The sequence below is a fragment of the Lytechinus pictus genome, chromosome 11, assembly GCF_037042905.1.
Source record: "Lytechinus pictus isolate F3 Inbred chromosome 11, Lp3.0, whole genome shotgun sequence".
In the NCBI taxonomy this organism is placed as follows: domain Eukaryota; kingdom Metazoa; phylum Echinodermata; class Echinoidea; order Temnopleuroida; family Toxopneustidae; genus Lytechinus; species Lytechinus pictus.
Window position 1 is genome coordinate 31183640 of NC_087255.1, and position 22051 is coordinate 31205690.

Consider the following 22051-nt stretch of genomic DNA (forward strand, 5'->3'; position numbering starts at 1 on the left):
TCAACCGGACCAGCAATTTCCTCCTATATTTCGAGCTGATGAAAAATGAAAATTCGTTGTTTGTCCAGATAACCAGATTCCATGACGAAACTGCTGTTTGGATTCACCAAGATTCACCAAGTTTCGACAAAGACCATACTACTCAGGGGCGTCGCGGGGGGGGGGCGAGGGCTAAAACGCACCCCTCCCCCCAAAAAGGCCGTCGTCGGGGGTGGGGTGGGGGATTTTCAGAAGAGCGACATGTTCATAGTGTGTTGCTATATTCATATCTACTGTAGATCTGCGACACACCGCCTGACATTGGAATTTGTAAGTTTTTTCTTCCAAATCGCCCCCCTTGAAAAACCTGGGGCCCGTTGCATACAACTTTTTACCTGAGAAAACTCGGGTTGTTTTTACCGGAGTTTTTGCCCTGTGTTAAAGTCAATGGCAGAAATCAGACTAACCTTAGTTTCCAGTTTTTACCAGAGTTTTCTCAGGTAAAAAGTTTTATGCAACAGGCCCCTGGTGACGGTACTGCTACTGTTACTACTACTACTGCTACTACTACTACTACTACTACTAGGCCTACTACTGCTACTACTACTAGACCACTGCTACTATTATTACTGCTGCTACTACTACTACTAATACTACTACTTCTATTATTACTATTTCTTCATCTTCTTCTTCCACTAATCCTACTACTACTACTACTACTACTACTTACTATACTATTACTTCTTCTACTACTTCTACTTCTATTACTACTACTATTACTACTACTACTACTTCTTCTTCTTCTTCTTCTACTACCACTACCACTGCTACTACTATTACTACTACTGTACTACTACCGAAACTATAATACTTCTATTTACTATTTCTTCTTCTTTTACTACCACTGCTACTATTACTACTATTATTATTACTACTACTACTGCTACTACTACTACTACTACTAGTGCTACTACTACAGCTATTACTTCTACTTCTATACTACTGCTGCTGCTTCTGCTGCTGCTGCTGCTGCTGCTGCTGCTGCTGTAGCTTCCACCACCGCCAATACATGTGATGAGAATGAGATAAACTAACCCCCCCCCCCCTGGTAATCTAAAATGTGCAAAATATTTTCCTAGCTATATCTTTGGAAAGGTTTCTACATTCAAATCTCAGTGGTAGTAATAGTTTTTCAATACAGAATGTTAATGATTATAATGAATTTGAGTAGTAATTTTATCTCACATGTGGCCCTATTACAAAAAACAACTACAAATGTTGATGATAATAATAGCAACAATAATAGATTGATATCTAAGTATTTAATGAGCTCATGATAACAAGTGTATATAATTATATATGCTTTTACAATTATGAATTAACGAAATATGAATACACAGGAAAGACAGTAAAATGATTTATCAATAATTTAAATCAAAATATAACATAATGCAACTAAAAATATCAAAGAAAAGGTGGAACTTACGTATATACGAATGTAAACCAAATCTAGATCTGGACGTATGTGTGTATATTTTAGCCTGCATCTCGCATTCATGCACGGGTGGAGATATAAAACTGTCACACACATCCAGATCCAGACTGAAAAACTTTAAGAAAGCTTTGAGTATAAATAATTTTAAAGAACGGAAATTTTTGAAGGGTACATAGGAACTAATAATATCAAACAGGTAAGTCGGATATTCAAGTAGCAAACATATACACTACCATATTTTTATTTTTTTCAAAGGAAAAAATTGTAGTTTGCAGATATAGAATGTTTTCTAAGCTTACTCATTCGTAAGGGAAAGCACCTTTTCCGCAAAAATTTCCAAGGCTCCCAATTTTAAATCAGTCTCGTCGGCCAGATTGTTATTAGCTAATATCTCGTCTGGTGATAGTGAGTCGCCTGTAAAGAAATGCATGAAATTTGAAAAAAAATATTACAATAATAATAATAATTAATATTGTTATCATCATTATTATTATTGTTATTATTATCATTATTACTATTACATGATGATAATAATGATAATGATAATATGAGAACGAATAAAAGCATAAGAGGAGAGCTTACTTAACAAGAGAAAAGAAACGATATGAACAAGGTTTTTACGTTGCTCAATAATTTTAGCAATGACTTGAGCTATGGCTTGATTTAAATCAGAGTTCAGATACTATAGGCGAAACAATTCTTCTAGTAATTACCAAATTCCACTTATTTATGTGAAATACTGTGATAGTCTATAAATACCTGATGAAACTGTTTAGGTATTTATGAAGCTGTCTTTAAAGTAATACTTTTGCAAACAACTTAAAATGAAGTGACTTATGCGAATGACTTAGCTTTCAGAAGTGCTCAGATCATTGTAACAACGTATTTTTTTTATTCATGATGCCAGAAAATGTACATGTATAACATTATTAACCTTTTTTTAAACACCACCAAACATTTATTCCTAATTCGCTTGCAGCAATTGTATAAGCCTTCTATTCATGCTTACATAAAGTACATAGGCCCCAAGGGTCCAGTTCTTAAAGGGTTTTTTTTCTCCAAATATTTCAACTCGCACTTTCTATTTCTTTATACGGTGGTGCTCAAAAGTTAGTGGACCCCACCAGAAAATGAACATATTGAACGTGTTTAAGTTCTGCCCATGTTTTAGATATTTTATTGTAAAGTTGGGTGATAAAATATTACATTCAAGAAAGCTTGGGAATCTCTGGGCTCGCCAAACATTGTAGTGTTGTTGTGTTCATTCAACACTAAGCACAAATATTTTGTGGAGGGGTTCACTATCGTAGAGCGTTTTGAGCAGAATTGCCTATATGCATGTACATGTCTATACATGACCGAAAAAAATGTCTCATCAGTTTGAAGTTGTCTTGTCTAAAGTATGAACACATAATCATTGATTTATTTATAAACATGATAGAGTAATTCTCCCCGCATATGTTGGTACCGTTTTAATGTGGATCTTTCCATGCATGACTGACTACGAGTCAATCTCCAGAAGGTGGTCAAATCCCAGTAATGCCAAGATACTGAGTAAAGAATGAAATAAAATGTGAAAAGTAATCGTGTTCTCGCACCTATGGCACGCACGTCTATGTTCGCACTGCTACCAAATCAGGCAAGCCATTTTAAAGGTAGGTACACCAATAGGACAGTTCTTTACTGTTGATCAAGGAAAATTTCGTCTGAGACATAAAAATGAGATAATGGGTATATGGGAAAATTAAACACTGCTTTGAAGTGTTTAGGAAGCGTGTGTGTGTGGGAGCGTGTGGTATTATGTTTGTGGGCTAGAGAGGTAATGTGTAAGTGAGGGTGTACTCGTGTGCGTGTGTGTGGGGTTACATGTATGTGTCTTTCTGCGTGCATGCGATTATATTTTCACAGTTTGTTCATTCTTCACCCGGCATCTTGGCGCAACTGGGATTTGACCACTTTCTGGCGAATGTCTCGTATTTAGTCATGCATCGGGAGGAATCACTCTATAAGGACATATCAATACATCAACGATTAAATGTTCATACTTCAGACAAGACAAACTAAAAACATTTTTCTTACTCACTCTGTATATGGAGCTTGTGAACTGATGTTTGATCATACGAAATTATTTTTTTACTTAGATCAATCAATTGGCATTGTGTGAGGGAAGGCCAATGCCAAACTATTAAACACGCTACACCTTAGATCATGGTTCCCAAATCCATGTTCTTAGAGGTGCGAATACAAGCTTATCAGAATCACTTCCGTCGGTATTACCTTCAGCCGTTCCACCAACCGTTCCATCAACAGTTGCATCAGCGATCGCTACATCAACATCTGATTGTGAAAGGACAGCAGAAATATGCAGAAGGGAGCTCACCACCCTAAAATAGGTTTAAAAGTTAAATTTAAAGAGAGAGTTATACAAAAATTTAAGAAAAATTGGGAAAGTGCAATAGGTACAGAGATGGTATGGGTAATATTATTAGTAAAATAAAGACGTTTTACTTTAAAATTCCAGGTAAAATGGCGAACGGTTGAAAAAAAAGTTAGAAGAAATAGACGCAAATTATATCACAAATTGCAACTACTGCTTGAAAAAATACATCATTTATCCATAGTTGTTAACAGGTTTTAAAAAGAATCACCCTTGAGGTAGATGCAGAAGTAAACTCCTGATTAATGTGCGTTTAGAAATAATTTTGTTTAATTATGATTTTATTTACTTTTATTTCTAGTGCTTTACAGTTCATTAAAATATGTCGAAAGGAACGACCAGATTAAGTAGAATCAGCAGTAAGGCAAGTGTTCTTCTTTTTATCCGTCTGCCACAAAGATCAAGTAAATCATCGTGTCAGCACATAGTGGCCCGTTTGTAGAGCACCTGCCTCATAAACGGGAGGTTGGTGGGTTCGAGCATGGGCCAAGTCATACCAACAATTTTAACAAGTCCGTATTCCGAATCCCTGATTAACTTAAGCAATGGTCTATTAAAGTCTGGACTAAAATTATGGAAAGCTAAAAGGGTACATAATTTGTTTACACTGTATTGCTTCTTGTGTTAACCAAGGTCCCTATGCTCATTATTTGACGGTGAAACAAATTGTAGTATTTATCATTTCTAAATTCCACTCTAAATTCCAATTATTTAAAATAAATCTAGGTCGGCTGAGAATAGTGTCCAGCCAAATTTTGGATTTATTTTTAATCTTTAGGATTAACTTTTAAATCTCAAATGACTTAGATTAAAAATTTTCAGCTTTATTTTTAAATCCCAATATGGATGAAATTTTACTCTAATATTCGGATGGTCACTATTCACAGCCGATCTGTATTTATTATATTTAAATCACTGGAATTTAGAAGGCTATTGCTAATGGTTTGAATCCAAAATGTGACGATTACTGATCATTATCAAGATCGGTGTCACTTTTGGCGATGCATATATAAACTACAACTTTAGACCATAGTTTGAGTTAAACCGGAGTTTAGAAATTTCGGACCTAGTTCTATAACTTTCAACTTTAACAGCAAAATAATTAGTAAAAAACTACTTACCACAAGAGGCAGACACCTCGATTCATTTTATCAATGTCCAAGTGGGATTAACCCCTGACTCCTATAGTAGTTAAGAATCAGAATTAAAGATACAGTGTAATGAGTTCTTTCATTCTCGTTTATTCTTCGTGATTTCTTTGTTCAGATTATACATCGTTTGTTTACAACGTTTTCGTGCGATATCAATCGAAAAATGTGTTTTGGGCTACTTTCTCTTTGATTTCATTTTGATCATCGCAGTTATAGAAGACTGGAGAATCACATTTGATAGGAATTTAATCCTTCCATTTCATCATGTTGTAATGTACCTATGTGGTCATGCACATTCTTCAGATCTGGGGTTGAAAAATAATTCAAAAGAGATTGGTAGAATAACCTCGCCATCATCATGAAAAAATACGATCCCCTCCCTTTATGCTCTGCTTCTTCCATGCATAGATATGTGATTGAATATTAGGATTTTGGTTGGACGCTGGTTTTATGGTAATTTCTAACTTGGCGTGGTAGGCCAGTGGTAGTGTCCGCCTTAATATGAATGGGAGGTCGTGGTTCAATCCCTGCCCCGCGTCATACAAAAGACTTTTTATAAAATGGAATCTGCTTCCTTCTTGTCAGGCGCTCGATGTAAGAGAATAGAGAAGGGTAATAATAGAATGTATCAAGCATCAAGTCAAGTCAGGTTTATTATTATTATTATTATTATTAATATTATTATTATTATGATTATTACTATTGTTATTATTATTATTATTATTATTATTATTACTATCATCATCATCATTGTTATTATTACGAAGCATGCCTTGCATAATCCGATGAAAGTGATATTGTTCTTCTTTGGAAGCCCCCCCCCCTTCCCCCCCCTCCCCCAGTTCTCGCGGCCATAACCTACAGGTCTGCTCCGTCGTCGAATTCATCTAAAGCCCCCTCCCCCCACCACCACCTTCCTCTTAAAATCCTCATTTCACCTTGTGTAACTTTCAAATACTGTACGTAGAGTCATGATCAATAAATGAGGTGTTATTAAAACAATGGATAGTTAGTTTTGTGGGTCTACCAGCTGTTGTTATAGAGACACCCTATCTATTGTGTCTCTATCTATATTGACACACCCCCATTTCGCCAGCAAATTTACACACAGGTGCATACCCATATTAACAGACAGGGGCAATACCCCCCCCCCCTTTTGATTTCCAAGTTATAAAAAAGTATATTAAAACGTTTTACATAACGGGTAAGCGTAGTCTGCAGTCACAGGTCTTGATTGATACTTTCATCAACAAGATTTCTTGGAAGGTCTAAGCACTAATCTAAAATTTAATCATCATGTAAATGTGTGTACAATTAAGTCTTATTCTTTTTATAAAATCGTTTACTATTGACTTTGTTTCAAATTTGGTTAACATTTCTAAGAAGGCCCCCCAAAAATAAAGAATAAAAATGTTTTTTCTTAACTATTACCATTTGACATTTTAAAAATGTTTTCGTAACCTTTAGCTTCCATGGTTATAATAGTTTTCATAGTAGATGGATTTCTTTACAAGTCATGTAGAAGCTAACACGAAATAATGAGATTTCACTGATCTCCCGTGGTAAGTCATCCAAAGTTTTGACAGGTGTAAGCCCTAAAGAAAAAACTTTCTAGAGGCAAGAGTACAGGCACCTAGAAGGTGAAATCTGTGACAATCCCAAGTTTGATAGTTAATATATCGGGCAAATTGTTTTTGACAAGTGGTACATAGATACACATAAGAAACAAGATTAAGAAAATATCGTGCAATACGACCAATTAAAATAAAGGTGCTTTGGTGTACACTTTTACACAGGGGCGATTCGATCTCTTTATAATAATGTAGAATAGCTTAAACTAGCTGCACATCAATGATGTGGTGCTCATCCGGCATCTTGCAACGAAATTTAACACAATTTTTAATTTTAGCCCAGTTGAAACTGTACTGAATCATATTGGTAACATAAATTGAGGAAACAGAATTGAAATTGATGAAGAAATGACAGAGAAAAAGCAATTTTTGTATTCTATGAATAGATTTCGTATCAATTAACATACATAAGTTTCTATAGTCAAACTTTCTTAATTCTTTGTAGAAGTTTTGTATCCTCACCTAGAGCTATCATGCAAAGCAAACAAAATTGAAATTGATCAACAAATAAAGGAGAAAATGCATTTTTGTGATTTATGAATAAATATCGCATAAATTAGGATAAATAATTTTCTCGTCAAAATATCAAAATTCTGTGTGCATGTTTGGTGACCCTCATGTAGCTCTACCAGATGGATGAAAAAAGTAAAAAATGGTCAACAAATAAAGAAGAAGCATTTTTGTTATTATGAATAAATTTTGCATAAATTAGCATAAATAATTTTTTGTCAAAATTTCAAAATTCTGTGTGCATGTTTGGTGAACCACATAAAGTTCTACCAGATGGAAGAAAAAAAATCAAAATCGGTTAACAAGTAAAGAAGAAGAAGCATTTTATGTGAATTTTGAAAAATACGCATAAATTATCATAAAAATTTTTCTAGTCAAAATGTCAAAATTCTGTGTAAAAGTTTGATAAACCTCAAAAAGCTCTACCTGATGGGAGCAAAAAATAAATAAAAATTGGTCAACAAATAAAGAAATAAAAGCATTTTTTGTGAATTTTGAAAAATGCTCATGAATTAGCATATTTAATGAGTTTCAAAATTCTGTGTAGAAGTTTTGAATCCCCCACCTAGTGCAAACAGAATTGAAATCGGACTTGAAATGACGAAGAAGAAGCATTTTGAAATTGTGGACGGACGTCAGACGACGGACGCCACGCCACGGCATAAACTCATCTGGCCCTTCGGGCCGGATGAGCTAATAAAAATGGAAATTAATCAAATCTTGAAATCTTTAAAATAAAAACATTTAATAAAACACCAACAGGTAAAAAAAAACAATAAAAAGAAACAGAGCTTCGTTGATTTTTATAACCGTTAATTGATTATTAACTCATGGTTACGGAATGTTCGTAAAAATGTACGTTATCAATGATGCAGATGTAGCTTGCTTTTGAATATTTAGAAATATCAACAAGAGAGAAGTTAACACAATTTCCCCTGCAGGTAAACCATAATCAAAGTAGAGTGATACCAACGTGCAATTACTGTATTGTATTACATTATGTTTAGGGAAAAGATATTTGAGTCAACAGAGAACACGACTAATCTACATGTTTTAATTACATGATGTTTTCCAAGAGATGGCAGTAAATAATAACTCCAAGAAATTTCGAATCTCGAACCTGTGTATGTTGTGTGTGTAAGATTTCTATATGAAGTTTCCAGCTTATTTAAAATTAGTAGACCGACACCCTTTCAGAATTTGCTTAATCTAGTATGTGCATCTATAAGAATATTATCCAATAAAAGGACTGACTATGAACACTGAAATTTTGAATCCTTTTATTCGAGTGAAAATATTATCACAATTTCAAAAAATTCTCGGCATTCTAAATAGTCCAATTTCGATTTAAAAATCTTAAGAACAAACAAAGGCATTGGATATGAAATACACTCATATTACCAACCAATTAGACAGATATAATACTTGCACACTTACACAATATAAACAATTAAGCATAGACTATAGTTCAAGTTAATAATATCTTACCGTTTGAAGAATAAATTTCCAGAGAATTCCGTTTGTTGCTACGCTTTACTCGATACGACGTGAGATAAGATCCGAAATGACATCTAGCATCAATAACTCCAGAGCCCAAAGACTCTAATGACGACGACAAAAGTTGTGAAATCTATCAACAAAATCAACAATTCAGAATCCCTTCTCTGATGGGTCCACGCATGCGCATGCCAAACACCCTTCCCCTTAAATTGGCTCCAATGGGACAGCTACACCAACCGTCCGACTTAATATCCCATTCAAAACAACGTAATAACTTAGATCGGTCACGATCGCTCCGTTGGTGTGACTAAAATATTAGAATAGATTGCTCGGTGAATTATTCCGGTAAAAGATATCAAAATTGGTCTTGATTGAAATGGTTTTTGACACGCCAAAGTGTGATTGACGCACTTTGATCGCGCGATTCTATTGAAGATAATTATGAACAAATAAAAGGTGTAAAAGAGGATGGGGGCCAGTATACTAATTAAAACATCTGGTTAATTGTAACAGGGCCCAAGGGCATTGTGTTGGTAGATAGTATATGGACACCGCAATAAAAAAAATAATTATCTAATAATGCATATCAATAAATAGGTCAGGTCCACCCCATAAAAATATTGATTTTAATTAAACAAGCATAATGCTGAAAATTTCATCAAAATCGCATGTAAAATAAGAAAGTGATGAGATTTTGGAATATCGCTTATTTAAAAAAAAACAGCGATATGCACAACTCAGTGATGATGGCACTCTCACTATTTCTTTTGTTTTTTATTGTTTGAATTATACAATATTTCAATTTTTACAGATTTGTCAATAATGAACAACTTGACTGAACCACAACATTTTACCCCCTTTCACAAGTCATGGTTCCTTTATTGAATAATACATATTTTTCAACAGTACATAATTTGAATAATCACAGATTTAAACATGACACAATATTCCATGGCATTGTCATATCATTTGTAGAGAAAAAAATCCTGAATCATGCAATTAATAGATTCTAAAGAGAATGGTATTACCCATCTTCTCAAAGATACTTACCCATCTTCTCAAAGATACTAGAAAAAATTGTTTTTGAACGTTTGTACAGCTTTTTGAATCATAACAATATATTAATCTCACAACAATTCGGTTTCCGTAAAAGATATTCAACGTACGTGCCAATATTTCACATGTATGATCGTATAATGCAAGAAATAGATAAGGGTAATCTCACCATTGGTATATTTTTGGATCTCTCGAAAGCATTTGACACCGTTGACCATGACATACTTCTTTAAAAAATGAAACATTATGGGATAAGAGGTCTCGCTCTTGATTGGTTTGATAATTATTTATCAAATCGCATGCAGTATGTTGTGGTCAACGGTGTCAAGTCAACTTTCAGTCATGTATCACACGGCGTTCCGCAAGGGTCCGTCCTCGGCCCCTTGCTTTTCCTTTTGTATATCAATGACCTTGTAAATTGTTCCTCAATTCTTAATTTCATACTCTTTGCTGATGATACCAGTATTACTCTTTCTCAAAAAATATTATTTCTCTCATTAACACCATAAATATTGAACTTCGTAAAGTCGTTGTCTGGCTTCAATGCAATAAACTGTCACTGAACCTTGAAAAAACTGAATTTGTACTATTTAAAACACAAACTAAAAAAAATTGGTAATGACATTACTCCAGTTATTATGGATGGCAAGATTATTTCCCAGGTATCAAATATAAATTTTTTAGGTATCAAGATCAATGAATTTCTATCCTAGTGATGAATTATGCCCTCGTTTATCAAAAAGTACTAGTGTCCTCCGCAAACTGAAGTTTATTTTACCCAGACATGTATTAATTTCACTTTATAATACTTTGGTTTTACCCCATCTCACTTATTGCTGTATGCTATGGGGGAATGGATTCAAAACACATTTACATAGATTATTTCTTATTAAAAAAAGGTTAATCAGAACAGTTTGTAATGCACATTTCAATAGTCACACAAACAAGTTATTTCTTGATTGTAAAATATTGAAAATTTGTGACTTGGCTCTTATGTATACTTATATATTTATGTACAATTACCATTCAAATCTCTTGCCAAATATTTTTAATAATCTCTTCAACACAAATGCCACTTTCCATTCATACTTTACGCGTCATTCAGCAGATCTTCACCAATATCTTCCAAAAACTAAAATTACCCAAAATTCTCTACGTTGTAGAGGAATTAAGCTGTGAAATGATTCAAATAATGATATTAAACAAAGTAAAACCCTAAATAAGTTTTAAAAACTCTTGAAAGTTGAATTTTCTGCTCAGTATAAAAAATCCTGCCAATAGCACACTGTAGGTCACTATGATTTATTATTATTACTTCTAGTTTGCTTGTTTGTTTGTTCATTTCCCCTATGTTAGCCCATTGTTTCATTTTTTTTTTTAATTGTATTTCAATGTTATTTGTTGTTCACTCTTTATGTATGTATTATATTAATTTGTATTTGATTGTACCATAGTGGTGCCCCACTCACAAGTTTTTTTTAATGAAAACTTCTAGGGGCTCCCAATCTCATGTTTTTACATAATTTGTATATACCTGTATTTTTGATTGATTGATTGCAATAAATTTTGAATTGAATTGAATTGAATTGTATGTGAGGGACTTGATGTAGTTAAGTAAAAACTGTTCACCTTTATATATATATATATATATATATATATATATATATATATATATATATATATACTTTTCCATACCATAATAAGATTTTACTTACGACAAAATATGGTCAAAAGCTGGTAAAAATTAGCCCTATTTGCATTTGGCTGCAATTTTTTTTTCGGACGATTACCAAAATACAGTTAATGGCACCATTAATTTATTACTTCCATAAAATCCGAATAGTTTATTCTGGTTTGAAATTTTGTTGTGTAAATCATTACGAGAGAACCAATGTTCAAGTTTTGACCATATTTCATTAGTTTGGGCGCATAAACAATGTATTTTGATTCCCAGAATGGCAGCCATACGTCCTTATACTGTATTATGTACAATGCATAGCCTATGGGGAAACAAATTTTCACAAGAGTGGCAACCGGCCATAAAATGCATAGATTATGATCTATGAGTAAAACAATGTCTGCAAACAGGATTTATGACTGAATACATTACATTTTGTGTCACGTAGGTGATAAAAGCTGTAGTTTGACATTCAGAATAGCTACCATAGGCCTAAAGTTACACATTAAAAGAAAAGAATCTCATCTTCAGTGGTCCCGGCCGGCTTCACCAAGAGCTAAAACCAATTTCTAGAAAACTGTAGACCAATGTATATATCAGATTCAGTCAGAACATATGAGGCGAAAGGGTGATGGTAATCAGGACAAACAAAAAATGAGTTAGAAAATATGAAACCAAATAATTATATTTCAACCACGTTCTGTTTCTTATATGGTACTCTCTTGCTCTCATTCAACAATATTGTCGTTTCAATATATAGATAAACGTAGTTAATTAAAATCTAGATTACCTTTCAACTTTTTTTTAACTCCATCATTTGAAGAGATGTAATGTTCGAAGGGGCAGCGCCATGGTATTCTTATAGGAAACCGACTTAATCAGAGCAGCTTATTAGCCCATTCTTCACTTTTTGGTGATTCTTTTCGTCTTTCATTTTCTTCCTCTTTTCCCCCTACCCTTCTTCCTTTATTTCTTTTTAATCACGAAGGCAAGTTTCCCCTGTCACATCCCTGCCGCCCATAATGCCCATGGCTAAACGCACGCTTTAAGATATCATATCACCTAGTACATCCAGATTGCCTAAGGTAACATTACATGTTTTCTTCTAAACACGTTCCCAAGACGTAATCGTTCCAATAACTTAAAACTATTTCCCATGACTTACTTACTCGTTCCCATGACTTACTGACACGTTCCCATGACTTACTCGTTTATATGACTAACTTGTTCCACGACTTACTTGTTCCCATGACTTGCAGACACGTTCCCATGACTTACTCGTTTATATGACTAACTTGTTCCACGACTTACTTGTTCCCATGACTTACTAACACATTCCCATGACATACTTATACTCATTCCCATAACTTACTAATACGTTGCCATGACTTACTAACTCGTTTCGATTGCATATAACTCGTTCCCATGCATGACTTACTAACACTTTCCCAAGACATATAACTCGTCCCCAGTTCCCATGACTCACTTATTCGTCCCCATGACTTACTAACTCGTTCCTGACTTACTAACTCGTTCCAACAACTTACTAACTCGTTCCAATGACTAACTAACTCATTCCCATGATTTACTAACACGTTTCCATGACTTAATAACACGTTTCTAAGACCAACACATTCCCATGACGTACTAAAAAATTCCCTTGACTTACTTACTAGTTCCCATGACGATCTAACTTACTCTCTCGACTGACCAAATCATACCTTCGACTTACAAATCGCTCTCTCGACATGTTCCCTCAAACTTTTTAACTTGTTTGCATGACTTATGAACACGTTGGTAAGTCATGGGGAAAGTTATGAATCACGGGAGTATGAGGTCGATTAGGTTAAGGGAACAAGTAAATAATTTGTGGGAACTAGCTATAAGTAGAGGTAACAAGTTAGTAAGTCATGGGGAAGAGTCTTTAGAATAAAAACATGTGTCACCCCCATATCCATTCACAAATTCGAGTACAATGGACAAGGTGATGTTAGATAAATTGCATTTATTACATGAAAGAACATTTATAAGGTTAAAAAGTACATAGCGAAATTATTTACGCAAAGATAACAAAATCTTCCTTTCTAATCAATCCTTGATATTATCAAGATTAATTAAGCTGATTGTTAATATTCTGCAATTCATTATTGATTTACGCTTTGCCTTAAAACGTACTGGATAAATATTTGTGTATGATAAAGTATTTCTTTAAATGCTGGTTCATTAAATGGAACAAGGATAGCTCATGGAGAATAATGCTTGTAGATAAAACATTCCTGTCATTCAATATGACATAATTTTATTTCCATGCACTTTCATTTTAAAACATCTAAGAACAATAATGCAGACATGGAATACAAAGTAAAAGATAACCACAAAAATATTCGGACACAGACATATACAAAGGACAATATATAAGATCAATTGAATTAACATAACCACGGATTTACACAGAATATTGGATTTCAGAAGTATTGCTATTACTGTGTATTTAACATAATTCTTCATGTTACACAATGTCTTAGCAAAACTAATTGTAGATCAAACATAAAATACATATTTTAGTTTCAGCATTGAATATCAAACATTAATACCTCATCACTTTATAAATATCAAAATGGCAAAAAAAGCTCAATATTCAAGTAAAAAATTCTAAAATGTAATTGATGTCCCATTTGCAAATTAGTACAAATTGTTTTAAAGATTTATTCTTTTTCTAACAAGGAGAAAAATAATCAAGGTTAACTAATTTCAATTCTAAAATATAAATCTTACAAATGAAAGACAATCATGAAAGACTTGAAGACGCAATAACTTTTTTACATGATTCAATAAGACAGCTCTTAAAAATGCACTATTTTGCTAACAATACATAAATTTATATTTTCCTAGCAATTTCATCAAATTATCAAATTAAAAGGAAAATCTTGAATCAAAATGACATTCAAAAGACTACAATGAAAGACTTCAACATGCAGTATTTATTGCCAGATATCTTAAAATTTAGGCGTAAGTTGAAAGTATATTTTGCCACTATTGGATAGATTAATCAATTTTTAGGGATGGGTTTCATGAAACAAAGTGGCCGATTTTCACTGACTAATCTGCTCTTGGCCAATCACATGTAAGAATTTGATGCAGCTTTCTACATCTGTCGTTAGAAATCACAAAAAAAAACTTCATGACATGCTCCCTGGCTCACTCAGCAGGTTTATATTGAATTCCATACAGAATATTCCATTAACATCTGCTTAATAAATTGAGTTGATCTATTAAAACATATGAAACATGTAAGGTAAATTTTTTCTGCATACGATATTGGTTATTGTTAATGCAACAGAAAAAAATCCTAGATTCTATAATTCATGCCCATTGCAATACACATGGTAAAGGTTTCACAAAATCAGTCAAACTCATTATTTTATTGGCAATGCTTTTGAGTGTGTGTTATAACATTAAATTGCATAAATAACCAAAATCTTAGATCAGAATGGCATCACGGATCTAGGACCAGAAACATCATTATTATACATGTAAAGCCACAAGAGGGATGTTTTTTATTAACACAGATTAAAAAAAAATTGTATACATTTATTTGGTTTTTCAAGGCAATTTGTCTTGAAAAATACAAACACTAAAATTTGAAAAATAGAAATGAAGGACAAACAAATTGATTATCATAGAAATGCATGCAGAAAACTTTCAGAATAAATATAAACATGAAAAGCATATATATTCAGCCTTCAAGGAACAAATATGGAAGACCTAGATTTTTTGGTCTATTTTACTTTAAAAAAAAAACAATGCATCTTGGCACTGAAGAGTAATATACATGAATACACTGTACATTTCTATTTCAGTACAACTCATGACAAATATATATAAGATGTTTGTTATAAATCTTTATTAGAGTAAGCATTTTTAATTCCTTGAATAATTAACCTAAGGTTTCTTTTAAGATCAATTAACCAACCTGTCACCATTTTAACAAACTAGCCTATTTAGGGGCATTTTCTTTTTTTCATGAAAATGACATTTCATAATAAACAATGAAGTCTTCCATTTGTTTCAAATAATTTCCCCTCAACGTTTAGATGAAGATATATGTGCAAGTTTCAGGATTAAATCTATATAATTCATAAGCCTATCAAATTGCCTGTGGAAGAGTGTTTAATTGTAAACACTGCATAGAGACAACAGTTTATGAAAATAAAAAAATTATAGGAAAAATAGCTAGTTTGTGCAAATCAAAAGGGGCTACATATAATTTGTGATGGCAAAAATAGCAAAAGGGAAATTATAAAATTCAATTAAGAATATCATTTAAAATTATTGCTAAAAGAATTACATTATTATCTAGACAACATTCATGATATCTTAAGCAAAAAAGATCGTCATTTTCTTCATTTATCAATAACACATACAATAATGCCCTGTTTTAGGTATAATTCTATCAAATTTTGATTGTTTACTAACAAATGTCATAATCAATCTATGAAGACTGTCATCATGTATGGGATGTTTCACTGAAAGCTAATATCATTTCAAAGTGAGATAAAGTCGATTTCATGAGAATGACTGATCTACATGTATAGTTTCTTAAAATTGATATTAGCTTTAGTGAAACACCACCTCACAATAGAGAGAGCAAAATGAATCGCAATATCTAACTTCATCTATTGACTAAATCCAGATCAAAAGTAAACTCAAATTGGTCATATATTCTTCAAGTGATCCAAATCAGTGTTAAAATGCATCTTTTGTTTTCAAGTATATTGAATAATGTGAACATCTTTCTATTTCCATAGCATTCTTCTCTTCTAGAACTTCTACTTTCATATCATATGTTTATCAACTACAGCGCTTGCATATTTTGTAATAAAAAGGACAAACTTTATGTCATGTATTGTCATCAGATTGTACTATTCGTAAGAGATTGCTTCCAGTGGAAGGAGCTCATTTTATTATTCATAAAATATTTCCTTATTTCAAATGATTGTACGCAGCACTAAATATTCATAAAGTGACAGTTGACAGATGTTGACTACACTATCATAAATGCAAGATAATACGATTGAGTTATAATGAAATATAAACAATTTACAAGACTTTTTTTGTTTATATATATTTACAGATAATTATTATCTTTGAAATATTTACAAGTACATTGTTACAAAGTTTAGTGGAATACAGTACTGTTTGTTTCTTTACATGAATTTACATCGCATCTTTATTCATATAGCATCATGCAGAAAGGTGCATGGTATTTTCTTTGTTTCTTATAAATACAAAAGTCAAATTCACTTCATATATGTACATATAAATTACATGTAATAGGCATGCTATACATTATGGAAAGAACGTTGCGTTCACACCGCGACTTGACTGGAGGAGTCTAACAAAAAAAAACATGCTCAAAACATTAATTTTATGTCATGTAAACATGATCAGAATAATCCGTCTGCAGTGTCAAACACCACCACTTTCAATACGCCCGCGGTATCGCAGGTTTCAACCAGCTAGGGGCATGTAAATAATCAGCCTTATTTATTAAGAGGGGATAACGAGAGTCATGTTGAAGCTAACGTCATTGGGCGAATAATCAAATCATCCCTTCATTAACTGCGTACCGTGTGAAACCAATCTTTTTTGTTTACGTGAGATTAACTTAATCTTCCTAGCATTCAATCAAGCAAGAGGATTGAACTCACAAGCCAAATCACAGTGTAAACACTGCAACTGTGGATATTGATTTTTATCCCTTCAAACTATATCATAACGTTATTTCCCATAAAACAAAAATCAATAAAGAAGTGCGTGAGAATCTCTTTTAAAGAAAAACTGTGTGAAGCGACCACCTGTCACAAAATGCAGCATTTCAGATATACAGTAACAAATTATGGGACAACAACTACCTGCTGCCACACCCAAACTGATTCAAACAAGTATGTTAATATCAAACTTTGAATAAGAGATGTTATGTCATTCTCTTAAACTTGCAAGAGGTATGTTTACAAGGCAATGATGAGGTTACAATACAATCAAAAATTTAAATCAAAATCTAATTTCTTTTTCCCATAATCATAGTCATTTAAGATAAAATAGAAGTTAAAACAATGTAAATTAAGTCTGCTAAAAATCACTGTCAACATTCGACTCACTTTCCTGGATTTGAGTGCAATTCCAAAGTCAGGGCCAGCAGCCTAGAATAACATGATGACATCTAACGGCCCTACTGTCACAATCATTTAAAAATGAAATTCAACTTAAATTGTCATCTCTTGTATTCACAGAGCTCAGTCTTCTGTGAATCTCCAACAGCAGGGTCAATGTCAATTATCAAGTTACTTTCATCAAGCGAGTCTGTCGAGGGCCAGTTGGTGTACATGCATGTACAAGGTAAACCTCCGTTTCCTCCGAAACACTGGAAAATATGGAATGTACGATGAAGGAGCGATCCCGACCCAGGCATGGGCGCGTTGTGGTCTAGTGGTTCTGACTCTCGCCTTTCAAACAGAGGGTCGTAGGTTCAAATCCTAGCCATGGTGTGTTTTCCTTCAGCAAGAAATTCGTCAACACGGCTGTACTCGACCCAAGTGAGGTAAATGGCAATCAGGTAGGATTGATTCCTTGAATGCACGAGCGCTGAAAGGCAGCTCGAGCTAAAGCCGGGGTAATAATACTAACAATGTGCCTTGGAATAGATTATTATCATTATTATCATTATTATTATTACTATTATGAAGGTCTACAGATTACATAATGACATAACTCATATCACAGGCATGACTTCACATGATCATCAAAGACTTATAGCACCAAGTGTCATCAGCATGCAGATTTCTATAGAAGGTGGTGTAGGTTCTGCAGACGCTGCTTGCAAAATAGTCTTGTGCCTTGTTAAGAACACATGTGGTACTAAATTAGATGAATCTCTCTGTATTTCTCAGAGACAAATCTCACTTCATCAGAGTCATGTTCAAAGTTTCATTACTTCAATTTTTGTCTCTTCAAAATGAAGTAACTTCATCCTCCTCGTTAGTCGCATCCTCCTCCTCGCTAGCCGCATCATCAAGCATCGGGGTAACATCATGGGCAGTGTCTTCGGAACTGTTGGCAGAGCTACTGTGGATATCGGGAGTGACCCTATGCACGACGGCATACAATGGCTCATCTGAATCCATCCTGGATGCCGGCGATGAGGTGGAAGCGTCACTGGAATCCATCCTAGATGGCGGCGGGAAGGATCCATCGTCAGACAACGTCCTTGTCAGCTTCAAGACTTGAAGGATACGCTTTTGGAGATCACAGGGAAGATCTGAGATGACACCATTGGCTGTAAGGGCAAACAAGATGGTAGAGTTTTGAATTGCCGATTGGGCTTCTTTCCATTTGGTCTCATCCCCATATCATCTATTTCACTTCGTCTAAAACTAGTTAATCTACAAACCATTTGATCTAATTGCCATTTAGCCCATTATAATACCATTGTTTTCTTATTTACAGTTAGGCCATGCCAATATCCACTTGCTCCGACACCACTTGCATGTTGCCTGAGAAGTTTACCAAGTGAATACAAAACCGGGCACTAATTTCATGATGAAAACCTCTGAGAGTCACTAGAGTGAGAACTGTTTGATTTGATTCCTTATAAGATTAAGATTGCATGACTTGGGAATCAATGAGAAATTATAGCAGAAGTTTAATTTTGTGTGGTGCTTAATCTAGGATTATGGGTACAGTTAAAGTTACAACAGGAATTGATTGTGAAGTAACAGACATGGTACCATGCATTGTACATCCCATAATAGTCATTAAGAATAATGACAATAATGACAGTATTATCGAAAATCAATTTTTGAGCAGTCTATATGTACATCTACCCTCATCAATACCTCCTTACAAAATCTGATATAACAAATAACTTATTGATTACAGACATCAATGACAAGACAAGAAAAGAAATATGAGCTAAGAACTAGTAAAATCCACCCGGGAAACCTGGTATCCTATTAGCAATGTGCTTAATAGTTCATAATCTATGCCAATATTTCATCTATATTTACAAGTTGAGGCCAGGAATTCTGATTCTTGAGGCCTCTAGATAAAAGTTTCTCCCATATATATATTCTCAACACATTATAGCCACACAGCCAACCTTAACTTTATCCCTAGTAATAAATATGTACATAATTCTTTAGAACGAATGAAGTTCATGTATCAAATAACATTTTCTCCCCTCACTTTTCATAAGCAACTCTCCAGCATACATGTATCTTTGAAAGTATCTCTGACTAAAGCAACATCATTTCTTAATCTTTAAATGAATCAAATGGAAAAAAAAGAAAAGTTTTCTTACCATCCCATTCCATCACAGCATCTTTAATGATGGCCATCATTTCAGATTCATTATCCTTCAAATACAAAAAAAAAAAAAAAAAAAATGTTTTTTGAAAGAAATTCTGCTTAATAAAGCTGCCATTGTGATACATAATAAATCTAAAAGAAAATGAATGCATAAAATTTGGTACATGAAAGCACATGAAAATTATAGTATCACTGTAACACTATTACACTCTTTTGTTAATAACATATTATATATGAATGTTGTCACTGGGTTGGACGATTGTAAGAAAAGATAGATTTATCAGTCAATATCTGTAAATGATTTCAAAATAAATATGACTAACAAGAAATCAGATATGAATATTTAAATGGAGAGTGGCTAAGTGTTATAGCTCAACATAACAATACATCATTTATAATGAATTTATAATGTTGACAGAGAGCACTCCTTATTGTTAAAGATAATGTTTTACTAATAACCTTTTGTAGTGATTGATCTTTTATGTAGATTGCTAGAATCAGAATAGGGGCAGCATAAAAAGTATTTTGGAGAGGGAATGTGAAGGGGGTGGCACTAGTGACCTGGAAGTGATTCACTTGTTTTCTATAAAATTGATATATAGGAGTAATAAATGATTACACAACTGAGCACACCCTTTTCAATACTCTCATTCCTCTCTTCTTTTCTCCCCTTTTTATTCATCATTACTTCAAAATTCAAGGTCACTCCACCTCCCCCCCCCCCCCCCCCCCCCCCGGTGGCATCAGCCCAGGATCAGAGTACCTTTAGTGCCCTGATAATTGTTTTATATAAAAGTAAAAGTACATTCTCAAAACAAAAAGTTTTATAAGCCTACCCCCCCCCAAAAAAAAAAAGAGAATAATTGAAATGAAATTATATTCATTAGATGACGAAATGGATTCTAACGATGTACTGTATGACTGGTAGGGTGCTCGCATATGACTTTGTCCTAATGCACAGATTTATAAATGACCAGTGATGATTTGGTCAATAGTAAAGTATACTGACCAATCAAAGTTTTGAGATGAGGATGGTTTATCAAATAACAAGGATCCACATCACTATCTTATAAAACAAATAATACACAATAGTTTGCTAGGGCATTACAAAAATTACCCAGCCCTGTTAGCTACAAAAAAGGCAGTTAAAGCTTAATTCAGCCTCGTAAGCAAAAGCATACCAAAAAGCAGGGTAAAATTTTCGTAAATGTGGAAAAGAGAACGTTTTCTCATGTCCACACCTGTTACCTTTGAAACAGTCCAAATTTTTTTGGAACTGTTCCAAAGATGCCTAGTGCGTATAGTTCATACCAGTGCCCTCTATGACGTGTATTATTAATAAAATATTCCCTCAAGTTTTTCTCACCTTCACACTTTGATGATGCCTGAAAGTCTCAAATAAAACTGTTAACATAACAGTTATAGCCTGGATAAAATACAAACAAAGGGAATCATATTGATTTGTTATACTTATCACTCTCCACTACACAAACACAGTAACTAAACTTGATAAAAAGAGAAGGAATCCTTTAATAAGGATAAAACTAAATCAGTGACCATGAAAATTATTTAGCACTTGAAAGAATAGATATCACCATTTGAATGATAGGCTGATGTTTTGAGAGCTATGCATCACTGCAAACATGATTATTCTGACTATATCATGCCAATTTGCAATTTATTCACTTTCAAGCAAAATGTAATTGACATAATAGACATTTTTAAAATCAAAGATAAAGAACATATAAATCTCTGCAGTTGTGCCTGTTTCATTACATGTGTTTCTGTATTTGAACAGATTGAATTTAAAAAAGAAATTCATATAGCTCAATTTAATTTACAATTATAGCAAAATCAATCTTGATAAAGTATTGTTCACAGACACTCTATAACAATATACCTATTCTATCATGGGTAGAATTGGCCCACTTATATGCCAATGAATTAAAGTGATACAAAACACTGAGGCCCATATTCTGAAGTTGGGGTTAACTTAGACCATGGTCTAACTCTGTGCTAAAATTATGGGAAGCCAAAAGTGTCAAAATTTTCATTACGTTTTATGTTTCTTATGTTTACTGTGCTCTTTCCTGATTCATCGATAGTGAAGACAATCATCTATTTATACTTCCTAGACAATTATGAATGATTTGAATGCCAAATGAGTTGAAATATGATATCTCTACCATTAGTGATTTACGTAACTTAAACCACAACTTTAAACCTGAGTTTAAGTTAAACCCGACT

The 22051-nt window shown here is 33.5% G+C and overlaps 2 protein-coding genes across 5 annotated transcripts in view; both read right to left on the bottom strand.

The window, feature by feature from the left end:
• The window catches only part of LOC129271177 (heme peroxidase 2-like), a 34056-nt gene extending 25172 nt beyond the window's left edge, over positions 1-8884 (bottom strand). For all 3 annotated transcript variants that reach the window (XR_010295034.1, XM_054908547.2, XM_064106341.1), the window contains exons 1-4: positions 8692-8884; positions 5033-5093; positions 3752-3858; positions 1774-1888 (exon numbers count right to left, since the gene is read on the bottom strand). Coding sequence is in view for 2 of the 3 variants with exons in the window: in XM_054908547.2 (XP_054764522.2) it covers positions 1774-1888; positions 3752-3858; positions 5033-5058 (248 nt within the window). In the remaining variant the exon portion in view is untranslated. The remainder of the gene's footprint in view (positions 1-1773; positions 1889-3751; positions 3859-5032; positions 5094-8691) is intronic.
• A 4543-nt stretch (positions 8885-13427) lies between these two features.
• Positions 13428-22051, bottom strand: part of LOC129272132 (uncharacterized) — a 42028-nt gene continuing 33404 nt past the window's right edge. The window contains exons 19-21 of one of the 2 annotated variants that reach the window (XM_064106344.1): positions 21171-21229; positions 19797-19851; positions 13428-18773 (exon numbers count right to left, since the gene is read on the bottom strand). In XM_064106344.1, the coding sequence (XP_063962414.1) occupies positions 18448-18773; positions 19797-19851; positions 21171-21229 (440 nt within the window). In that variant the 3' untranslated portion in view covers positions 13428-18447. Of the gene's footprint in view, positions 18774-19796; positions 19852-21170; positions 21231-22051 lie in introns of both variants that reach the window. The other variant, XM_064106343.1, reaches the window with a different exon arrangement.